The sequence below is a fragment of the Indicator indicator genome, chromosome 6 (assembly GCF_027791375.1).
Source record: "Indicator indicator isolate 239-I01 chromosome 6, UM_Iind_1.1, whole genome shotgun sequence".
Lineage (NCBI taxonomy): Eukaryota > Metazoa > Chordata > Aves > Piciformes > Indicatoridae > Indicator > Indicator indicator.
The window spans coordinates 24,383,816-24,401,718 of NC_072015.1; the positions used below are offsets into that span (position 1 = coordinate 24,383,816).

Below are 17,903 nucleotides of genomic sequence, written 5' to 3' on the forward strand. Positions count from 1 at the left end.
AAGTCATATAGGTTTTTAAAGCAATTCAAGATTGCTAAATGTTGTTGAGGCTAAGAAAAATAAAACTGTGTTCTGAGTTGTATTCATAGAGTTAGAATAATAGAATTAGATTCTTTTGTAAAGAATTAATATTAGATTCTTCTGGAAAGCAGTTGAAAAGTAATAAAATGGTGAACTGTATATAGAGCTCAGAATTTTAAATAATTCTATAGTAACTATGTGTGTATTTTGTTATCTACTTGTTGCATTTAAAGCTTTCTTGGGCAAGGCAATATTTTCTGGTTTACACTGGACAAAGAAGTCCTAAAATTCAATGTTTTCTGGTTTACAGTGCACAAAGAAATCCTTAAACTCAGTATTTTCTGGTTTGCAATGGATGAAGCAGTCCTAGAATCTCAAACATAAGGCACATTTGATTTTTCCTCTAGGACTTCTTGTGGCTAGCTTCATAAAATGGTTTTGATCTAATAGGTCCAATTGAAATTTGATTTAGTAAGTGGTCTTGCTTCAAGGAGCTGATAGATTTTGTTCAGCAGAATTTCAAATCAACTGGTTTTTCTCTGGCAATATCATGTTCATTGCATGTGTATTTCTTCCAGTACACACTGCTAAGTGCATGTGAAGATGACTGCCAAAACAGTAGGTATTCACTTGTGATGCTTCCAGTCCTGACATTTAAAAAGCCAATCAACCAAAATCCCTCTCTTCCTGCAACACTGGTGGATAGCAGAGAAAGACTGGGGTGGAAGGAAGGTTATGCATTAAGGAAGGAGGTCATTAAACTTCTTGATGCTGTTTTTAACATAGGTTTAGGTTGGAAGGGACCTTAAAGATCATCCAGTTCCAATCCCCCTTCCATGGGCAGGGACACCTTCCACCAGACCGAGCGGATCAAGGCCTCATCCAACCTGGCCTTGGACACCTGCAGGGAGGAAGCATCCACGACCTCCCTGCACAACCTGTTCCAGTGTCTCACCACCCTCACTATAAAGAATTTCTTCTTAATCTCCAGACTAAATCTGTCCTTCTCAAGCTTCAATCCATTCCCTCTCACCCTATCACTACAAGACCTTGTAAAAAGTCCCTCCCCAGCTTTGTTGTAGGCTCCCTTCAGGTACTGGAAGGCCACTCTAAGGTCTTCCTGGAGACATCTCAATAAGTGCATGTACATAAATATGTGCTGGAGTTTTCTCTTTGCAAGAGTTAACTTTGTCTCTTTGTTTCTTTTGTTTTGTTTGTTGTTGTAAGTGGAAACAGTACTCAAGCAAATGCAAACTCCAGAATCTCTCTGCATTCCCCACTTGATGTAGGACATATGGACCTGTCAGCTATTGAAAATGAGGACACTTTGGAATTACAGATGAAGCAGCTTAGCCTGCCTCAGTTCTGTGTTGCCGTCTTGGAAAGTGCAATACCTCTTCTAAGAACAGGTGAGAAAGCTTTGAATTAAGTATTTCACTTCTATGTTCTTCCCACCTTTAGTACAAACCTCTGAAGAAGTTGGTAAAGTGAGTACCACAAATAAATAAGGGAAAAATGATTATTGATATACTGCAGCTAGTTATATGAGTTCTTTTCTAGGGGCTTTGTTCAGATCATGAAGCTTCAATCTTCTGGTTGATACTCAGAATTGCTACAGAAGGAGGAAGAAGTGAGTGTGTGGTGGGAAAATTGTGTGACTGGATGAAATCAGAGAATTGTGGAATTCTAGAATGGTTTGGATTGGAAGGGAACTCCAAAGGTCATCCAGTCCAACCCCCTGCAGTCAGCATGGATGTCCTCCACTAGATCAGGTTGCTCAGAGCCTTCTCTAGCCTGACCTTGAACATCTCCAGCGATGGGACCTCAGCTACCTCCCTGGGCAACCTGTTGCAGTGTTCCAGCAGCCTCCTGGTGCAGAACTTGTTCCTCACATCCAATCTAAATCTGCTCTGCTCTCATTTCAAACCATTGTCCCTCATCCTGTCACTGCAGGCCTTTGGAAACAGTCCCTCTGCAGCCTTCCTGGAGGAACCCTTCAGGTATTGGAAGGCCTCCATTAGGTCTCTCTGGAGTCTTCTCTTCTTCATGCTGAACACCCCCAGCTCCCTCAGCCTATCCTCACAACAGAGCTGCTCCAACCCTTGCATCATCTTTGTGGCCTCCTCTGGACCCTCCAGCAGCTCTGTGCCCTTCTGCTGGGGACACCAGAACATGGAGGCATGGTTGGAGGTGGGGTCTCAGCAGAGCAGAGTCAAGGGGCAGAATCCCCTCTCTTGCCCTGCTGGTCACACTCCTCTGGATGCAGCCCAGCACACGGCTGCATGAGGGCACTGCTGGCTCCTGGGGAGCTTCTCATCAACCAACACCCCCAAGTCTCTTTCTTCAGGGCTACTCCAAACCCACTGTGCACCCAGCCTGGATTTTTGCCTTTTGAAAAGAACCCACCATTGTTTATTACTTATATTATAATGGAGAAATTTACCAAGTCACCTTTCAAATGCTTTCAGCATGGAAGTTTGCTTAGGAGTTTGCATAACAATTGGAATTTTCAGGCATAAACTCTTGAAATCAACAAAGCCTTGCCTAAAATAAATGGAAAACAGCACTTCTGTGAGAGAAGAAATAGGAAGCTTTCAAAAAGTCCTGTGCCATTCTCTGCCATAAGCCCATATGCTCACTCAGAGCAGATCACTTAGGCTGTGGTCACTGTCACTGCAGATATAGCCAGGTACACAGTCAGGTATTTTTCCTCTTCAAGGCTTCTACAGTGTAAAAAATCTGCAAAGGATCGACAAATGGCAAAGAATTGAATGTTCAGTCTTAAGCAGTAGACCTTGCTTTTTTAAAACAGATTTCCAAGGATGCAGAATTGTGATGTTAAAAACTAAATTGGAAATTCAACAATGTTGTGTGAAATTCATCCATGGTTTGAAATAGAAACATAGCAGCAACAAGTAACTAAGCTAACAGTTGCACTAAATGGAGTATTTGGGGGAAAACTGTCACCATATGGTTCTCTAGGATGCCAGACAGTTTTGGCATTCTCTGTTGTGTGAGGTTGAAAATATCTGGCCTGGCTCCAGGTATTCTGCCTTGTTCTTCTTGAAGCCTTCTAGCCCTTGACTGCCACTCCTGTTTTCTCTGGGGACATTAGGGGGAGCTTTATATTTGTAATAAGAGTAGGCTGTAAATCATAGAATCATTAAGGTTTGAAAAGACCTTTAAGTCATCAAATCCAAACCTAACCCAACTACCCTGACCACTAAATGAGATCCTGAAGCACCAGCTTCTTGAACACCTCCAGGGATGGTGACTCCACCACCTCCCTGGGCGGCCTGTTCCAACTCTTCACCACTCCTTCAACAAAGAATTTTTTCCTAATCTCCAACCTAACCCTCCCTGGGACAAATTCAACCCATTTCTTCTCATCCTATCTCTAGTTACTTGGGAGAAGAGACCAACACCCACCTTTATGCAACCTTCTTTCAGGGAGTTGTAGAGAGCAATAAGATTTCCCCTCAGCTTTCTCCAGAATAAACAATCCCAGGTCTCACAATCTTTATTCACAGCAGAGATGTGCTCTTAATGATCCTGGTAGAATCATAGAATCACGGAATGTTAGGGGTTGGAAGGGACCTCTAGAGATCATCCAGTCCAACCCCCCTGCCAGAGCAGGATCACCTAGAGCAGGCCACACAGGAACACATCCAGGCAGGTTTGGAAAGTCTCCAGACTGGACATTCCACAACCTCTCTGGACAGCCTGCTCCAGGGCTCCAGAACCCTCACAATAAAGAAGTTTCTTCTGTTAAGGTGGAACTTTCTGTGTTCCAGCTTGTACCTGTTGTTCCTTGTCCTATTACTGGGCACCACTGAAGAGAGCCTGGCACATTCATCTTGACACCTACCCCTCAGATATTTAGAGACATTGATCAGATCCCCTGTCAGCCTTCTCTTGTCCAGACTAAACAGCCCCAGAGCTCTAAGCCTCTCTTCATAGCAGAGATGTTCCAGTCCTTTCGTCATCATCCTCATGGCTCTCCATTGGACTCTATCCAGTAGATCCTTGTCTCTCTGTTGGCTGTTGAGAGTCATTAGCATGAGTTTGGTAAAAGCATCTTGGACAATTAAAATACCACACTTTAGATTTGGAATAACCCCTTGTTCCAAATGCTGTTTTCTGAATATCACAATATATTGGCTATGTTTGAATTTCTTCTCTCATTTGTATTCCTAGGCAGTAGGAGAGTGACGATGGCAGCTCTGGAATTGCTAGTTGAAGACATGTTCCTTATTGGTGATGCTATTTCTGACAGTGTTTGGGAAGAGGATAGCCTTTTTGCCTTGGAATTGGTAAGATGCTTTAGGCTTTGCTCAGCCATATTTAACAGGCTGCTTTTATAAGCCCCTGACATTTTCTGCAGTGATTCATCTACAAATCTGATCTTCTGCTGAGCCTACTCTTTGGAAAAGCTGAAATAGTTGGTTGAATAGCTGGTTCTAGCAGTGGCAAATAATAATAAAAAAAATCTTTTACCAGATTATGTGTCCAGCAGGAGTAGGGAAGTGATGGTGCCCTTGTACTTGGCCCTGGTGAGGCCACAACTTGAGTACTGAGGGGAGGAGGGAAGGGGAGGCTGGAGTGAGGCTGGTGTTGGTCTCTTCTCATGGGTAAGTTGTGCCAGGGGAGGCTTAGGCTGGATATTAGGAAAAATTTCTTTGCTGCAAGAGAGGTTGGCACAGGCTGGCTATGGTGATGCTGGAGTCACCATCCCTGGAGGTGTTCAAGAAGCTGTAGCTGTGGTGCTTCAGGATCTAGTTTAGTGGTCATAGTAGTTGGATAACAGATGGACTTGATGATCTTAGAGGTCTTTTCCAGCCTTAGTGATTGTATGAAATGTAAGGCAGCATGGCTTGTGCATGTAGCAAACATACTAGAGATGCAAACTGCAGCTTGTCTGAACACTAGGGGTGTCTGGTCTTCAATGCATGTGAATGAAGATAGATTTCATGCAAATGGTGGTAGAATTTTCCAGGTTAAAAAGAGCCATCCTGTGCATTGTGTACCCTTTCTGCATTGTAGAAGCGTTTGGTGTAACCGTCTGCAGCTTTGGGTGCTGTACAAACACTGTAACCATGCAGAGATGTTGCAAGGATTGCTAATGATTGTGGTTCTGATTTTTGTTTGCAGAAAGAGAAGCTGCTGCTGGTCTTGGGTTTGCTTGGAGAAACTATTTTATATCACAAAAGCAATATCAGCGTAGAGCAGCCCGAGGTGATGTTGGTGCATCACAGAATGGCATTTAACAGCATTTCACTCTTCACTGTTAGACTGCTGCAGACACTGGTCCCTGTAGAAAAGGTAAGCAAGAACCACTGTGAAGTGTTTTTGTTTTGGTTTGCCAATTGTGATTAACAACATGAAAGCAGCCACCAGAAAGAGAAATTCATCTGATTTACATTGGTTGGTTCACTGATTGTATCGGGTTGTAAGGGACCCTCAAAAGGCATCTTGTCCAAACCCCCTGCAGTCAGCAGGCACACTTCCAGCTAGATCAGTATGCCCTGGGCAGGAGCAAGGCTGATCTTGAATGTCCGCAGGGACAGAGCCTCAACCACATCCCAGGGCAGCCTGTTCCAGTGTCTCACCACCCTCATTGTGCAGAACTTCCTCCTGACATCCAGCCTAAATCTATCCTGCTGCAGTTTCAAACCATTGCCCTTCATCCTATAGCTACAAGCCCTTATAGCCCAGCCTTCCTGTAGGTCCCCTTCAGACATTGAAACGTAGCTCTAAGATTGCCCGGAGCCTTCTCCTCTCCAGGCTGAACACCCCCAATTCTTTCATCTTTGTGGCCCTCTTCTGGTCCCACTCCAGCAGCTCAGTGTCTCTCTTGTGTACAATCAAGAAAGGCAACTCTGTCCATTCTTCAGTGACCAGTGCATTCTGCAGAATCTTGTGCAGATTTTAAATCCTAAACCCTCCAACATTTTAAATATATTCTCTTCAAAGAATTTTTGAAATTCAGTGTCATCTTTGCTTGTTTGGTGTGTTTTCTGGTATGATGATTGGTTTGCAAAGCTTTGCTGCCCCCTGCTCCTTTACAACATGTCTGCAAGTCAGATTAGAATGATGTTTAAATTACATAATGTTTAAAATCACCACTTTTAACCTGATGGAATACAGAAGGCAATTAATGTTTCATACATAATAGTGATTTTAATTCTTGTGTCCTTCCAGTGCTCTTCTAAAGAAGTTCAGTTGTAGCTCTTGAATTCATAGCTTCACAGAATGGTTTGGGTTGGAAGCGACATTAAAGATCATCCAGTTCCAATCCCCCTGCCATGGGCAGGGACACCTTCCACTAGCCCAGGTTGCTCAAGGCCTCATCCAACCCGGAGTTGAATACCTCCAGGGAGAGGGCATCCACAACCTCCCTGGACAGCCTGTTCCAATGTCTCATCGTGTCTCACTGTAAAGAATTTCTTCCTAATCTCCAATCTAAGTCTGCTGCCTTCAAGCTTCAATCCATTCCCTCTCATCCTGTAACTACAATTTGCTTGGGGGTGATTTCCTTTTTATTTCAGATGGGGGAAATCTGATGTTTGGAATTTTTTTGTGGGATGAAAAGTGTTAGAATGTTTTTAAACCTAGATGGGTTTACACTTTCTTGGGATCAGTTTCTATAGCAGTGCAGCTCCTTTTGTTAGATGTTTTTCAATCTGAGTATCTGTTTGATTTTCACTTGCAAGCCTTTAGTCACAAATATTGATTAATATTAATCACTAAATAGTGATTAATAGAAATGGTCTCTTTTAATTGCAAATTAGTATGTTTACGCTTATCTAATGACTTATCCTTTTTGTCTTTACATTTCTATGCACATAATGCAAGATTTAAATTCTGTGTATGGCAGGAATTAAAAAAAAAATTGTATTTCAGGTCAAATTTTTATTTGTAGGAGTATTGATCACTTGTACTAGAAACAACCAGAACAGCAACAGAATTCCTGCTTCTCAGTGTGTGGTGATGTTATCTGGATTTGCAGACAGCATTTTTATTAGAGAAATGGTGGTCTGTGAATTCTCTGCCATCTGGTGGTTAGATAGGAAATTAGTCCAGGCTGGGAGATGATGTGATTGAGAGCAGCCCTGTAGAAAAGGACTTGGGGGTGGTGGTGGATGAGAAGCTGGACATGAGCCAACAGTGTGTGCTGCATCAAAAGCAGCATGGCCAGAGATGGAGAGAGGGGGTCCTGCCATTCTGCTCTGTTCTGGGGAGACCTCACCTGGAGTTCTGTGTCCAGGTGTGGGAGCCACAACACAAGAGAGACATGGACCTGATGGAGTGGATTGAGAGGAGGCCACAAAGATGATCAGAGGGCTGGAGAACTGCTCCTACGGAGACTGAAAGAATTGGGGCTGTTCACCTTGGAAAAGAGAAGGCTCTAGGGAGACCTTAGAGCTGCATTTCAATATCTGAATGGAACCTACATGAAGGCTGGGGAGGGACTGTTTAGGGGGGCTTGAAGTGATAGAAGGAGGAGCAAGGGTTTGAAACTCGAGCAGGGGAGATTTAGGTTAGACATCAGGAGGAAGTTCTGCACAGTGAGAGCGGTGAAATACTGAAACAGGTTGCCCAGGGATGTGGTTGAGGCCCTGTCCCTAGCTGGAAGTGTCCCTGCTGAGTACAGGGGCGGTGAACAAGATGACCTTTTAGGGTCCTTTCCAACCTCATGCAATCTGTGCATGGACCATGGCCAGTGGTGTATGTGGTTGCTAGTGCTGTGGCTAGTTCACACACAGTTTCTGTGGCTGGTCACAGGTCTAATATTCAGAGTGACGTCTAATGAACTCTCTCTTTTTAATCAAAAAAAGCCCCACAACAGAACACTTTGTCTAGAATTTATTTGCTCTGTGTTTCTATAATTTTTAAGTAACAGCAATAATGATTCATAGAGTCATAGAATGACTTAGGTTGAAAGAGACCTGAGAGATCAACTACTCCAACCTCCCTTCCATGGGCAGGGCTGGTACTTGTTGAATGAGTGCAGATGTTGCTGTTTGGTTTGTTGTATTTTCAGGCTGTTCTTCTAACAGTTATTTTCTCTTTCAAAGGCAAGTAAAGTTTTACAGAAGAGTTTGCTGAGTGCTTTATTTCTTCTGTCTCTGGACGTGCCTTTCTCTGTGGAATACCCAAGCATTCAGGAGTCCATTGCAGCCTACCTGGAGCAGATGAGTACTGAGGACTACAGGATTTACAAACAAGCCTCAGAAGCTGCATATTCAATGGAATGCACTTGTAGCTTTGTGGCAGAAGTTCAGAAGAAGGTCTGTGATTTTATTATATAAAATATTTCCTGCAGGCAAATCTCCTTCCTCCCCTTTCTCTGTGGTGCAACCTATAGTCTAGCATAGCTGATGAAAATCCACACCTGTGAGTGCTCCATACCATGCATGATGTGGTTGATTTGTATTTGTTTTCACCAGTAGTGCTCATGAGGTTTGTAAATAAAACAAAAACAGTGTGGGTTGGGTTGGATGATCTCTGAAGGTCCCTTCCAAACCCTAACAAACTATAATTCTATGGTTCTGCAATAAAATTGTATAGTTTTAATATTAGGAATTAATATTACTGATTTCTTTCATTTTGCTTCTCAGGGGCAGAAGAATCTTTCTGAATTGGTGGAATTGGCAGATCAAGCCTTGAGTAGCCTACCCTACCATCAGCACTTCCCCTTGCTTCAGGAAAGCATTCACTTATGCTCTGATCTGTGAGTGTCTTGCTATGTAAAACTTCTACTTGAGGAAATACCATCTTTTTTATGGATAAAGTTTCCCAAGTTGAAGCTCAATGTGTTTATTTCCTGTGTTTGAACACCCATTGAAAGGTGTCTTCTAAATAATTCGTGCCATCCTGTCGTGGATTTCTCCAAGATGGAGTTTCAGCTGCTAAAAACCTAATGTTACATTCTTGCTTTGTCTAAACCTTTATGATTTTGCCAATGAAGTTAGTCTGTGATTTACAGAGAAGCAGCCTTAAACCACTTTCACCTAGCTTCCAAACTTCTTTTTAATTCCTTTGTTCCAAGGAGATTTATGGAACTTAACTTTTACCATATTTTGGGAAACCTTAAAGGGATTTATTTGAGTGTAGGTGCTGTGTGTTCTAAAATGGCATCTTATTTATTAAACAGCATGCTTTTATTGCTTCTTAGATCTTCTATATCTACAACTGGTAAATTTAAGTCACTCAGTGGCACCTGGAAAAGTTCTCTATTGATGGCTTAACTAGAAACACAAAAAATCTTCAGTTTATCCTGATTCACAATTTGACTTTAGGGATTTTTTTTCTGGGAAGGAAACTGCAGTTAAATGCTCTCTAATGAGTTTTTAAATTGTGAACCATCAAAACACTTTTCAGTGTTCTAATGGTTTTTAGAACTAGTTATTGGCTGATTACTGTTTCAGGCAACAGGAAATTCAATTTTTCAACTGCCATCAATTCAGTTTGTAGTAGTGAGATGGAATTTCACCTCTATAAGGAAAAATCCTGGAAGCCTCCTGATCTAAGGAGGCTGTTGAAGCTCAGTAGAATTTTGTTTTTTCAATGACCAAAAAATGTTTGTCAGGCTCCTGATTTTGAGGAGAGAATTTAGGAAAAGAAGTGTTTCGATCATCTACTTGAATCAAAAAGATAAATAAATGCCATGGGACAGCAATGTGCCCTTGTGGCCAAGAGGGCAAATGGGATCCTGGGGTGCATCAAGAAAAATTTGTCCAGCAGATCTAGGAAGGTTCTCTGCCCCGTCTACTCTGCCCTGTTGAGACCACACCTGTAGTACTGTGTGCAGTTTTGGGCTACCCAGTGCAAGAGAGACAGAGATCTGCTGGAGAGAGTCCAACAGTGAGCTGTGAGGATGATGAAGGGACTTGAACTGCTATGAAGAAAGGCTGAGAGACCTGGGGCTGTTTAGTCTGGAGAAGAGAAGGCTGAGGGGAGATCTGATCAATGTGTCTAAATATCTGAGGGGTGGGTGTCAGGATGAAGGTGGCAGGCTCTTTGTGGCAGTGTCCAGTGATAGGACACAAAACAACAGGTATAATCTGGAACACAGGAAGTTCCACCTCAACATGAGGAGAAACTTCTTTGCTGTGAGGGCGCTGGAGCCCTGGAGCAGGCTGCACAGAGAGGTTGTGGAGTCTCCTTCTCTGGAGACTTCCAAACCCACCTGGATGTGTTCCTGTGTGGCCTGCCCTAGGTGATCCTGCTTTGGCAGGAGGGTTGGACCTGATGATCTCTGGAGGTCCCTTCCAACCCCTAACATTCTATGACATGACTAATAGTATGATATTGGAAAATATGTTTTGATCTCTGGACTTCTGTCTGTCAAATATTTTTTCAGGAAGTATTTTTCAGAGATTATCCTGAAATTTAGGAGGAAAATATTTGTGGGTGTCTTTGGGTATGGTAAAATAAATACTTAAATTAATTATTTTTAATTTTCAGTTGGAAGTGTGCTGAGACTAACTTGTTGCTCCAGACTGAGGGTCAGAAGGTGCTTCTCCGTCTACTCTCTCATCCTTTGCCAAATATAAAAGCTGAAGCCTATCATTGCTGTTTGGAAGTGGTTAAGGTTAGAGCTAATCTTTACTGAACACTTGGGGTGTTGCACTAAGTAATCACAGAATCTTAGAATGGCCTAGGTTGGAAGAGACCTTAGAGATCATCCAATTCAAGCTCCCTGCCATGGGCAGGGGTGCCTCTCAACAAGTAATGCAGGAGCAGGTCCAGCAGAGGCCACATCAAGTCTGCCTGGATACATTTCTGTGTGACCTATTCTAGGTGATCCTGCTCTGGCAAGGGGGTTGGACTTGGATGATCTTTTGAGGTCCCTTCCAACCCCTAACATTCTGTGTTTCTGTGAATTGTAAAACTAAGAAGCTTTTCTTTCTACTGCAGGACTGTTTAGGTATTCATAATGTTGCCAAGCCTGGGTCTTCAGCCTGCCATGGAGTGCATTTCCTTCTTCACCCAAAAGTGTTGTATGAGATCTGTACCTTTGGCCTTCAGGAAGAGAAGAATGAGGTACTGTGTCTAATAGCTGTTTTTATTAGCTGTTGTGCCCACCAAGTAGGTGTTGGTAATTCTTCATGGTGGTCTGAGGTTTACCTGGTTTCTTGGATATAGAAACCTATGCAAACAGTGAAGCTGTAGTCAACTGGAAGGCTTTTTAAAGATGACAACTTGAGACAAAATAATGTTCTAAGCATTGGATGCTATTAGGTGTAATAAATACCAATGAGAAATGGAATATATTCAGCCTTAGTAAAATGTAGAGATGATGAAGTAGTATGGAAGATGCTTTACATTCATGGAAAACCTGAAGTCTCAAGTTCTTGTGAAGGAGGGATGACCTCTGAAGTGTGTGCATTGGTTGAGGAGCAAAAAAGACATTTTAAATCTGCAATGTCTGTGCTACATCTATGTTTTCCATCACAGTAAACACACCTGTGTTTAAATGTAATGACCTGGCTATTGTAGAAGTGTTCTATAGTTCTATAGTATTCTAGAACAGGACCAGTTTCCATTGTGTTCACCATGTCCATGGGTTCACCATGTCCAGCTCTGGTGCTCTCAGCACAGGAGGGATATGGACCTGATGGGGGGGGTCTAGAGAAGGGCCACAAAAACGATCAGGGGGCTGGAGCACCTCTGCTACAGAGACAGGCTGAGGGAGCTGGGGTTGTTCAGCCTAGAGAAGAGAAGGCTCCAGGCAAACCTAATAGCAGCCTTCCAGGACCTGAAGGGGGTTACAAGAAGGCTGCAGAGGGACTGTTCCCAAAGGCCTGCAGTGACAGGGCAAGGGACAGTGAGAAATGAGAGAAGAGCAGATTTAGATTGGATGTTAGGAACAAGCTCTGCAATATAAGGGTGCTGGAATACTGCAACAGGCTACCCAGGGAGGTGTTTGAGGCCCCATCCCTGGAAATATTCAAGGTGAGGCTGCACAAGGCTCTGAGCAACCTGGTCTAGTGGAGGATGTCCCTGCTGACTGCAGGGGGGTTGGACTAAATACCCTAAGTAGGGAGTTCTTAGAGTGGGGGGGAAAATTCCTTAGAATATTTGTGAGTGCTTTATAGCTGCTCTATAAGGTCTCTATGGGCAGAGAGGGAAGAATGTTGGCAAACAATTTTTTTTTCCCAGCTTGTTTCCTGAAATAAGATGATTTCTTTTAAACACACTCCTCTGCACAATTCCATTTAGAAGTGATTGTTTTTTTTTTTCCACATGTTAGCATTCTTTTAAAAGAATTAAATCTCTTTGATAATGTGCTTTGTATTTGTACTTTTTAATGTGTCTTTTCCAGGGAAAGCATTTATTTTGATTTCTTCCTTGGGTGCCTTATTTAGTGATTGGTGAAGCATAACAAATAGGCTTCAGCTGATACTGAATTTATTAATTCATGGAGAGAGAGAATGCATGTTTGCAAAATGATCTCATTTGGTTCACTTTACCTTCTAATGTCTTCTTATGCTTCTAACAAACTGGATAATGAAGGTCATATCCAAGAATGTTTTATTTTACTTCTTGGTTGTATATCTACTACTTAAGTTTTCATAAAGCATCAGTTTGATCTTTGTCTTTCTGTGATAAGAAGAAACAATTGAGAAGAACTTTGTATTCTAAGGTTGGGTTTAAGATTTGTGTTGTCCCTTAAAACTAGGCTAGACTGAAATTATCAAAGGCTGCTCTTGTTGCCTGGGGTGAGAGGATTTTTAGCTCTGTCAAAAAGTGCAGGTTTTCAGCTGCCAAATATAGGTGGTGGGAAAGATTGTGGATGCCTCCTCCCTGGGGGTGTTCAAGGCCTGGCTGGATGAGGCCTTAAGCAGCTTTGTCTAGTTGAGAGGTGACCCTGTCGATGGTAGGGAGGTTGGAGTAGATGAGCTCTGAGGTCCCTTCCAACCTGAGCCATTCTAGGATTCGACGAATTTAAAAGTGACGTTTTGCAGTGACAATATTGTGTCTGTATAGATCCTTTCTCTTTGAGATGTTTTTGTATAACCTTTCCAGTTACAGCACTGACAAAGTGACTTAGACACATCCATGGTTGCATTAATTTCTTTGGTTGTGAGCAGGTGAACTCCACAGCCAAGACCATTCTGCTGCACATGTTGCAGGGACGATTAGTGATGGAAGGATTGACTTGGAACAAGTTTGTTGAGGCCCTCTGTCCTGTCATTCCTGTTTTACAGGTACTTCTTAAGTGCTTTAGTCTAAATTTGATGCATGAAATGTAGGAAAGAAAATAGTAACAGAAAAAAGTCCTTCATCTTTAGTGACTAAATGATTCAGTCCACTGACGTATTAATTTAAGAGTAATGGGACTTTTCATCACAGAGTCTTATTTCCTTCTCATCTATTTTAGAAAACTACATTTTAGATTTTAGTGAAGCATTCCTAAAATGTAGAAAAAAGTATATAGGAATAATTTTTTTACTTGATTTAGTATAGAGGCTATTAACCCCAGTAATTTAAGGTAACTGGGCAAGGTGGATTTAGGTTGGACCTCAAGAGGACGTTCTGCACAATGAGAGTGGTGAAATACTGCAACAGGCTGCCCAGGAATGTGGTTGAGGCCTTGTCACTGGAGACATTCAATCAAGGTCCAACTTGCTGTGACCCTGGGCAGCCTGGTCTAGTTGGAGGTGTCTCTGCTGACTGCAGAGGGTTTGGACAAGATGCCCCTTGAGGGTTCCTTCCAACCCGATGTATTCTGTATGAAACCCTGTAAAAGAAGGGGGAATTAATTCCTTTGTCTAATTTACTAAGTTAACAATTACATTTTTTTTTTTTATGCTGGAAATGTTTGTTTGTTGTTCTTTGTTTTAGGGTTATGCTGACACAAAAGATGTGCTGGGTAAATGCATCCTCACCCTGAGCGAGACACCCTCTGACAAAGGAGAGGGTATTCTCCCTACAACTCCTAGGCTGCGGGCTGCTCTGCGTCTCCTCTTCTCCAAAAAGCAGCTGTAAGTGACAGCCTGCAGCTTTCTGATGACAATACCTTATCCTGTCGTTTAGGAGGGCTATGCACAGATGTATTTGAGCTGCTCAAGTTAAATAATGGATTTTATTGGGAGTGGGGGTAGTTGTTTTTTCTTGCATCAGATATGTTCCAGGGAACAGCAATGTGCCCTTGTGGCCAAGAGAGCCAATGGTAACCTGGGGTGCATCAAGAAAGGTGTGTCCAGTAGGTCTCAGGAGGTTCTTCTCCCCCTGTACTTTGCCCTGGTGAGACCACACCTGCAATACTGTATCCAGTTTTGGGCTCCCCAGTTCGAGAGAGACAGAGACCTGCTGAAGAGAATTAAACAGAGAGCCACAAGGCTGATTAGGTGACTTGAGCATCTCCTCTATGAAGAAGAGACTGAGAGCCCTGGGGCTGTTTAGTCTGGAGAGGAGAAGACTGAGAGGGGATCTGATCAATGTCTATAAATATCTGAGGGGTGGGTGTCAAGCAGAGGGTGCCAAGCTCTTTTCAGTGGTACACAGTAATAAGACAAGGAACAGTGGTTACAAACTTGAACATAGAAGGTTTCACTTCAACATGAGGAGAAACTTCTTTGGTGTGGGTGCTGGAGCCCTGGAGCAGGCTGCCCAGAGAGGTTATGGAGTCTCCTTCTCTGGAGACTTTCCAAACCCTCCTCAATGCATTCCTGTGTGGCCTGCCCTAGCTGATCCTGCTTTTGACAGGGATTTGGACCTGATGATCTCTGGAGGTCCCTTCCAACCTCTAATGTACTGTGATGCTGTGGTATTATGTGGAACAGCTTGAGGAAACTGGGGTTATTCAGTCTGGAGAAGAGAAGGCTGAGGGAAAACCTCATTGCTCTCTACAACTCTCTGAAAGGAGGTTGGAGTGAGGTGGGGGAGTCACCTTCCCTGGTGGTGTTAATAAAATGTGTAGACATGGCACTTTGGGACATGGTTTAATGGCTGTGGTGGTGTTGGGTTGATGGTTGGACTCGATGACCTTAGAGGTCTTTTCCAACCAAAACAATGCTATGATTCTGTGTTCTTCTTTTAAAAAACAATTCAGTGGGTTGATTTGAGAGGCAGATTAATCAATACTGAGTTGAGTAAATACTTCCTCCTACACTGTATTAATTTTATAAACTAATTAATCCTTAACTATACAGCTGAAGTTTTCCACTTTGTGCAGGGCTTCATGTTTTAATCTTCTTACTGCTTACTCCTTTAGGGTTCGTTCTTCATCTCTTCAACATTTAACATTCCATCTGTTGAATGAAGAAGATGCAAACCTGAAACGCCCAGTTCTGCATGGCAGCCTGCTTTCCAACACTGCAAACTTGTTTATTCTGGAAAAAGCTGTTGAGCTAAAATTGGATGATAAAAGAGAATCGATATTTAAGGTGAGTAAACTCTGTCTTAAGATTGTCATGGATTGGCTCTTCTGCCTGCTCAGTCACTCAAGCCACCACTTGCTTTAAAACACCACAGGCCTGCTCTGTTTACAACTTCATTGTGCATGCATAGGCTGATTTATTTATTTTTTCTCACACAGAGCTTTCTCCCCCCCCCTCCCAAAATCAATTTATACTGAAATGGGCACATAATTTTAAATATAGAGCCATAGAATGGTTTGGGTTGTAAAGGACCTTAAAGGTCATCTTATCTCAACACTGCTGCCATAGGCAGGGACATCTCTCAAGCAGATTTGGTTGCTCAAGGCCTCATCCAACCTGATTTTGAACACCCTCAGGGAGGAGCCATCCACAACTCTCTGAGCAGCCTATTCCAGAGTCTCATCCAGCCTTGTACCAAAGAACTTCTTCTTCAGATCCAGTCTAACACTGCTTTCCCTCAGCTTAAAACCATTCCTCCTTGTCCTATGGCTAAACATCCTCTCCAGCCTTCCTGTAGGACCCCTTCAGGTACTGGAAGGCAGCTCGAAGGTAGCCCCAGAATTCTCTCTTTTCCAGGCTGAACACCCCCAGCTCCCTCAGCCTATCCTCATAGCAGAGGTACTCCAGCCCTTGGCTCATCTTTGTGGCCTCCTTTGGACTGGATCCTTTTATTTTCTACTTTCTTGGCTGGTTACCTTGTTTGATAACACCATGCAGGATGTAAATCTAATGTAGTTTTCCTTTCAGTCAGAAACTGTTGAGAAGCTTTATGACGTCTTGACTTCAGCTGCTGTTGACCTACCTTTACGCAAGTCTGCAGCTGACCAGCTGGCTGTCATTGTAGAAGGTAAAATAATTCTTCAGCAACTTTGTGTTCATGTGGTGACCATTGTGAGAGCTTGCAGGGTTGCTGGGTTTGCTCTATGTCTGTCTAAGGGCACTCTGTAATTCTTATGTATTTCTTGGACTAGAATTTTAATGCTAGAGAAATACCCCAAGCAAACAGTTCTCTGTTATTTTTTTCCTGAGGAATAAGAAATATTGATTAACTGTTTAAAAGAAACAGCTTTCCTGGGTGATAAAGGAGTAAGCTGAATTCAGTAAGCTCTGGAAAAGCTTTTTTTTTTTTTTTCTACTTTTCTATGTTCACCAGTTTGTTGATCTGTGTCAGAAATAAGAGTGCCTCAAACTTTTTGCTAGTGGTAAGTCAGATACTCCGAGTCAGTCCTTGTAAGAGAGGTTCTCCAGTTCCCTGATCATCTTCATGGCCCTCCTCTGGACTTGCTCCATCAGATCCATCTCCTTCATGTGTTGAGGGCTCCAGATGTGCACTTGTTCTGTGAACTGGCAATTTTGGAAATTTGTTTTCAACAGGAAGAGTTTGTGAACTTACAGGAGAAAGTTTAATCTTAAATTGGTGTAGAAGCAGTGATTCTAACTGCCTTTTGTGTTTCCCTACAGATACCAAAATGCATGGCATTGTGAAAAAGTTGGGTGTGATAGAAAAGATTTTGGCTTACCTGAATGAGTGCATACATGTGGATGGCATGGTAAGATTGAGGGAACATTTCTGCTATGAAGAAAGACTGAGAGCCTTGGGGCTGTTCAGTCTGGAGAAGAGAAGGCTGAGAGGGGATCTGATCAATGTCTCTAAATATCTGAGGCGTGAGTGTCAGGATGAAGGTGCCAAGCTCTTTGTGGTGGTGCCCAGTGATAGGACACAAAACAATGTGTATAACCTGGAACACAGGAAGTTCCACCTCAACATGAGGAGAAACTTCTTTGCTGTGAGGGTGCTGGAGCCCTGGAGCTGGCTGCACAGAGAGGTTGTGGAGTCTCCTTCTCTGGAGACTTTCCAAACCCACCTGGATGTGTTCCTGTGTGTCCTGCCCTAGTTGATCCTGCTCTGGCAGGGGGGTTGGACTGGATGATCTCTAGAGCTTCCCTCCAACCCCTAACATCCTATTATTCTGTGTATGTGCAGAGGTAGAGTCCTCTTGCACTGCTTTTTTTTGAGTTTTTCCTTAGTTTCCTTTATGCTAAATTGGACATCCAAACCTTTCATGGAGAAAGTTGCAGAACATGTTAGAGGAGAAATCTAAAATTCCACGTTGAACAATGAATGCTTTAGATCCAGCCAGCAGGAAAGTGTAAGCTGACAACGGTATATGAAATTCCACATGACATCATGTATTAGTCATCTGATACTGGATTATCCTAATTGTTATTTATCTTTCCTTGTTTTTCCTCTGTTCCTGGAGCCCATGGAGCCCATCATGGTACCATGCCTGACTCTCTTACGCAAGCTGGTGTCTGCTGACCCGGTTCTTCGTCTGTCCCTAGCACAGCAGTCACCTCTGCTGCTTTTACTCTTCAGAGGTAATCACTCTGTGTTGGCTTTGATGCATGTATCAAAACAAAATGTGCAAAATATGGTTAGATGTTTAACCAATAACCTTTAAAAGAACCTCGGATCACTTCAGGGTCTCT

At 42.9% G+C, this 17,903-nt stretch overlaps 1 protein-coding gene across 3 annotated transcripts in view; it reads left to right on the top strand.

Annotated features, from left to right (window-relative positions):
• RTTN (rotatin) overlaps window positions 1-17,903 on the top strand; it is a 74,061-nt gene that overhangs the window by 10,595 nt on the left and 45,563 nt on the right. For 2 of the 3 annotated variants that reach the window (XM_054381731.1, XM_054381729.1), the window contains exons 9-21: window positions 1,249-1,430; window positions 4,219-4,334; window positions 5,173-5,343; window positions 8,100-8,312; window positions 8,643-8,755; window positions 10,492-10,618; window positions 10,945-11,070; window positions 13,122-13,238; window positions 13,876-14,015; window positions 15,248-15,423; window positions 16,165-16,260; window positions 16,875-16,963; window positions 17,675-17,792. In XM_054381731.1, coding sequence (XP_054237706.1) covers window positions 1,249-1,430; window positions 4,219-4,334; window positions 5,173-5,343; window positions 8,100-8,312; window positions 8,643-8,755; window positions 10,492-10,618; window positions 10,945-11,070; window positions 13,122-13,238; window positions 13,876-14,015; window positions 15,248-15,423; window positions 16,165-16,260; window positions 16,875-16,963; window positions 17,675-17,792 — 1,784 coding nt within the window. Of the gene's footprint in view, window positions 1-1,248; window positions 1,431-4,218; window positions 4,335-5,172; window positions 5,344-8,099; window positions 8,313-8,642; window positions 8,756-10,491; window positions 10,619-10,944; window positions 11,071-13,121; window positions 13,239-13,875; window positions 14,016-15,247; window positions 15,424-16,160; window positions 16,261-16,874; window positions 16,964-17,674; window positions 17,793-17,903 lie in introns of all 3 variants that reach the window. The other variant, XM_054381730.1, reaches the window with a different exon arrangement.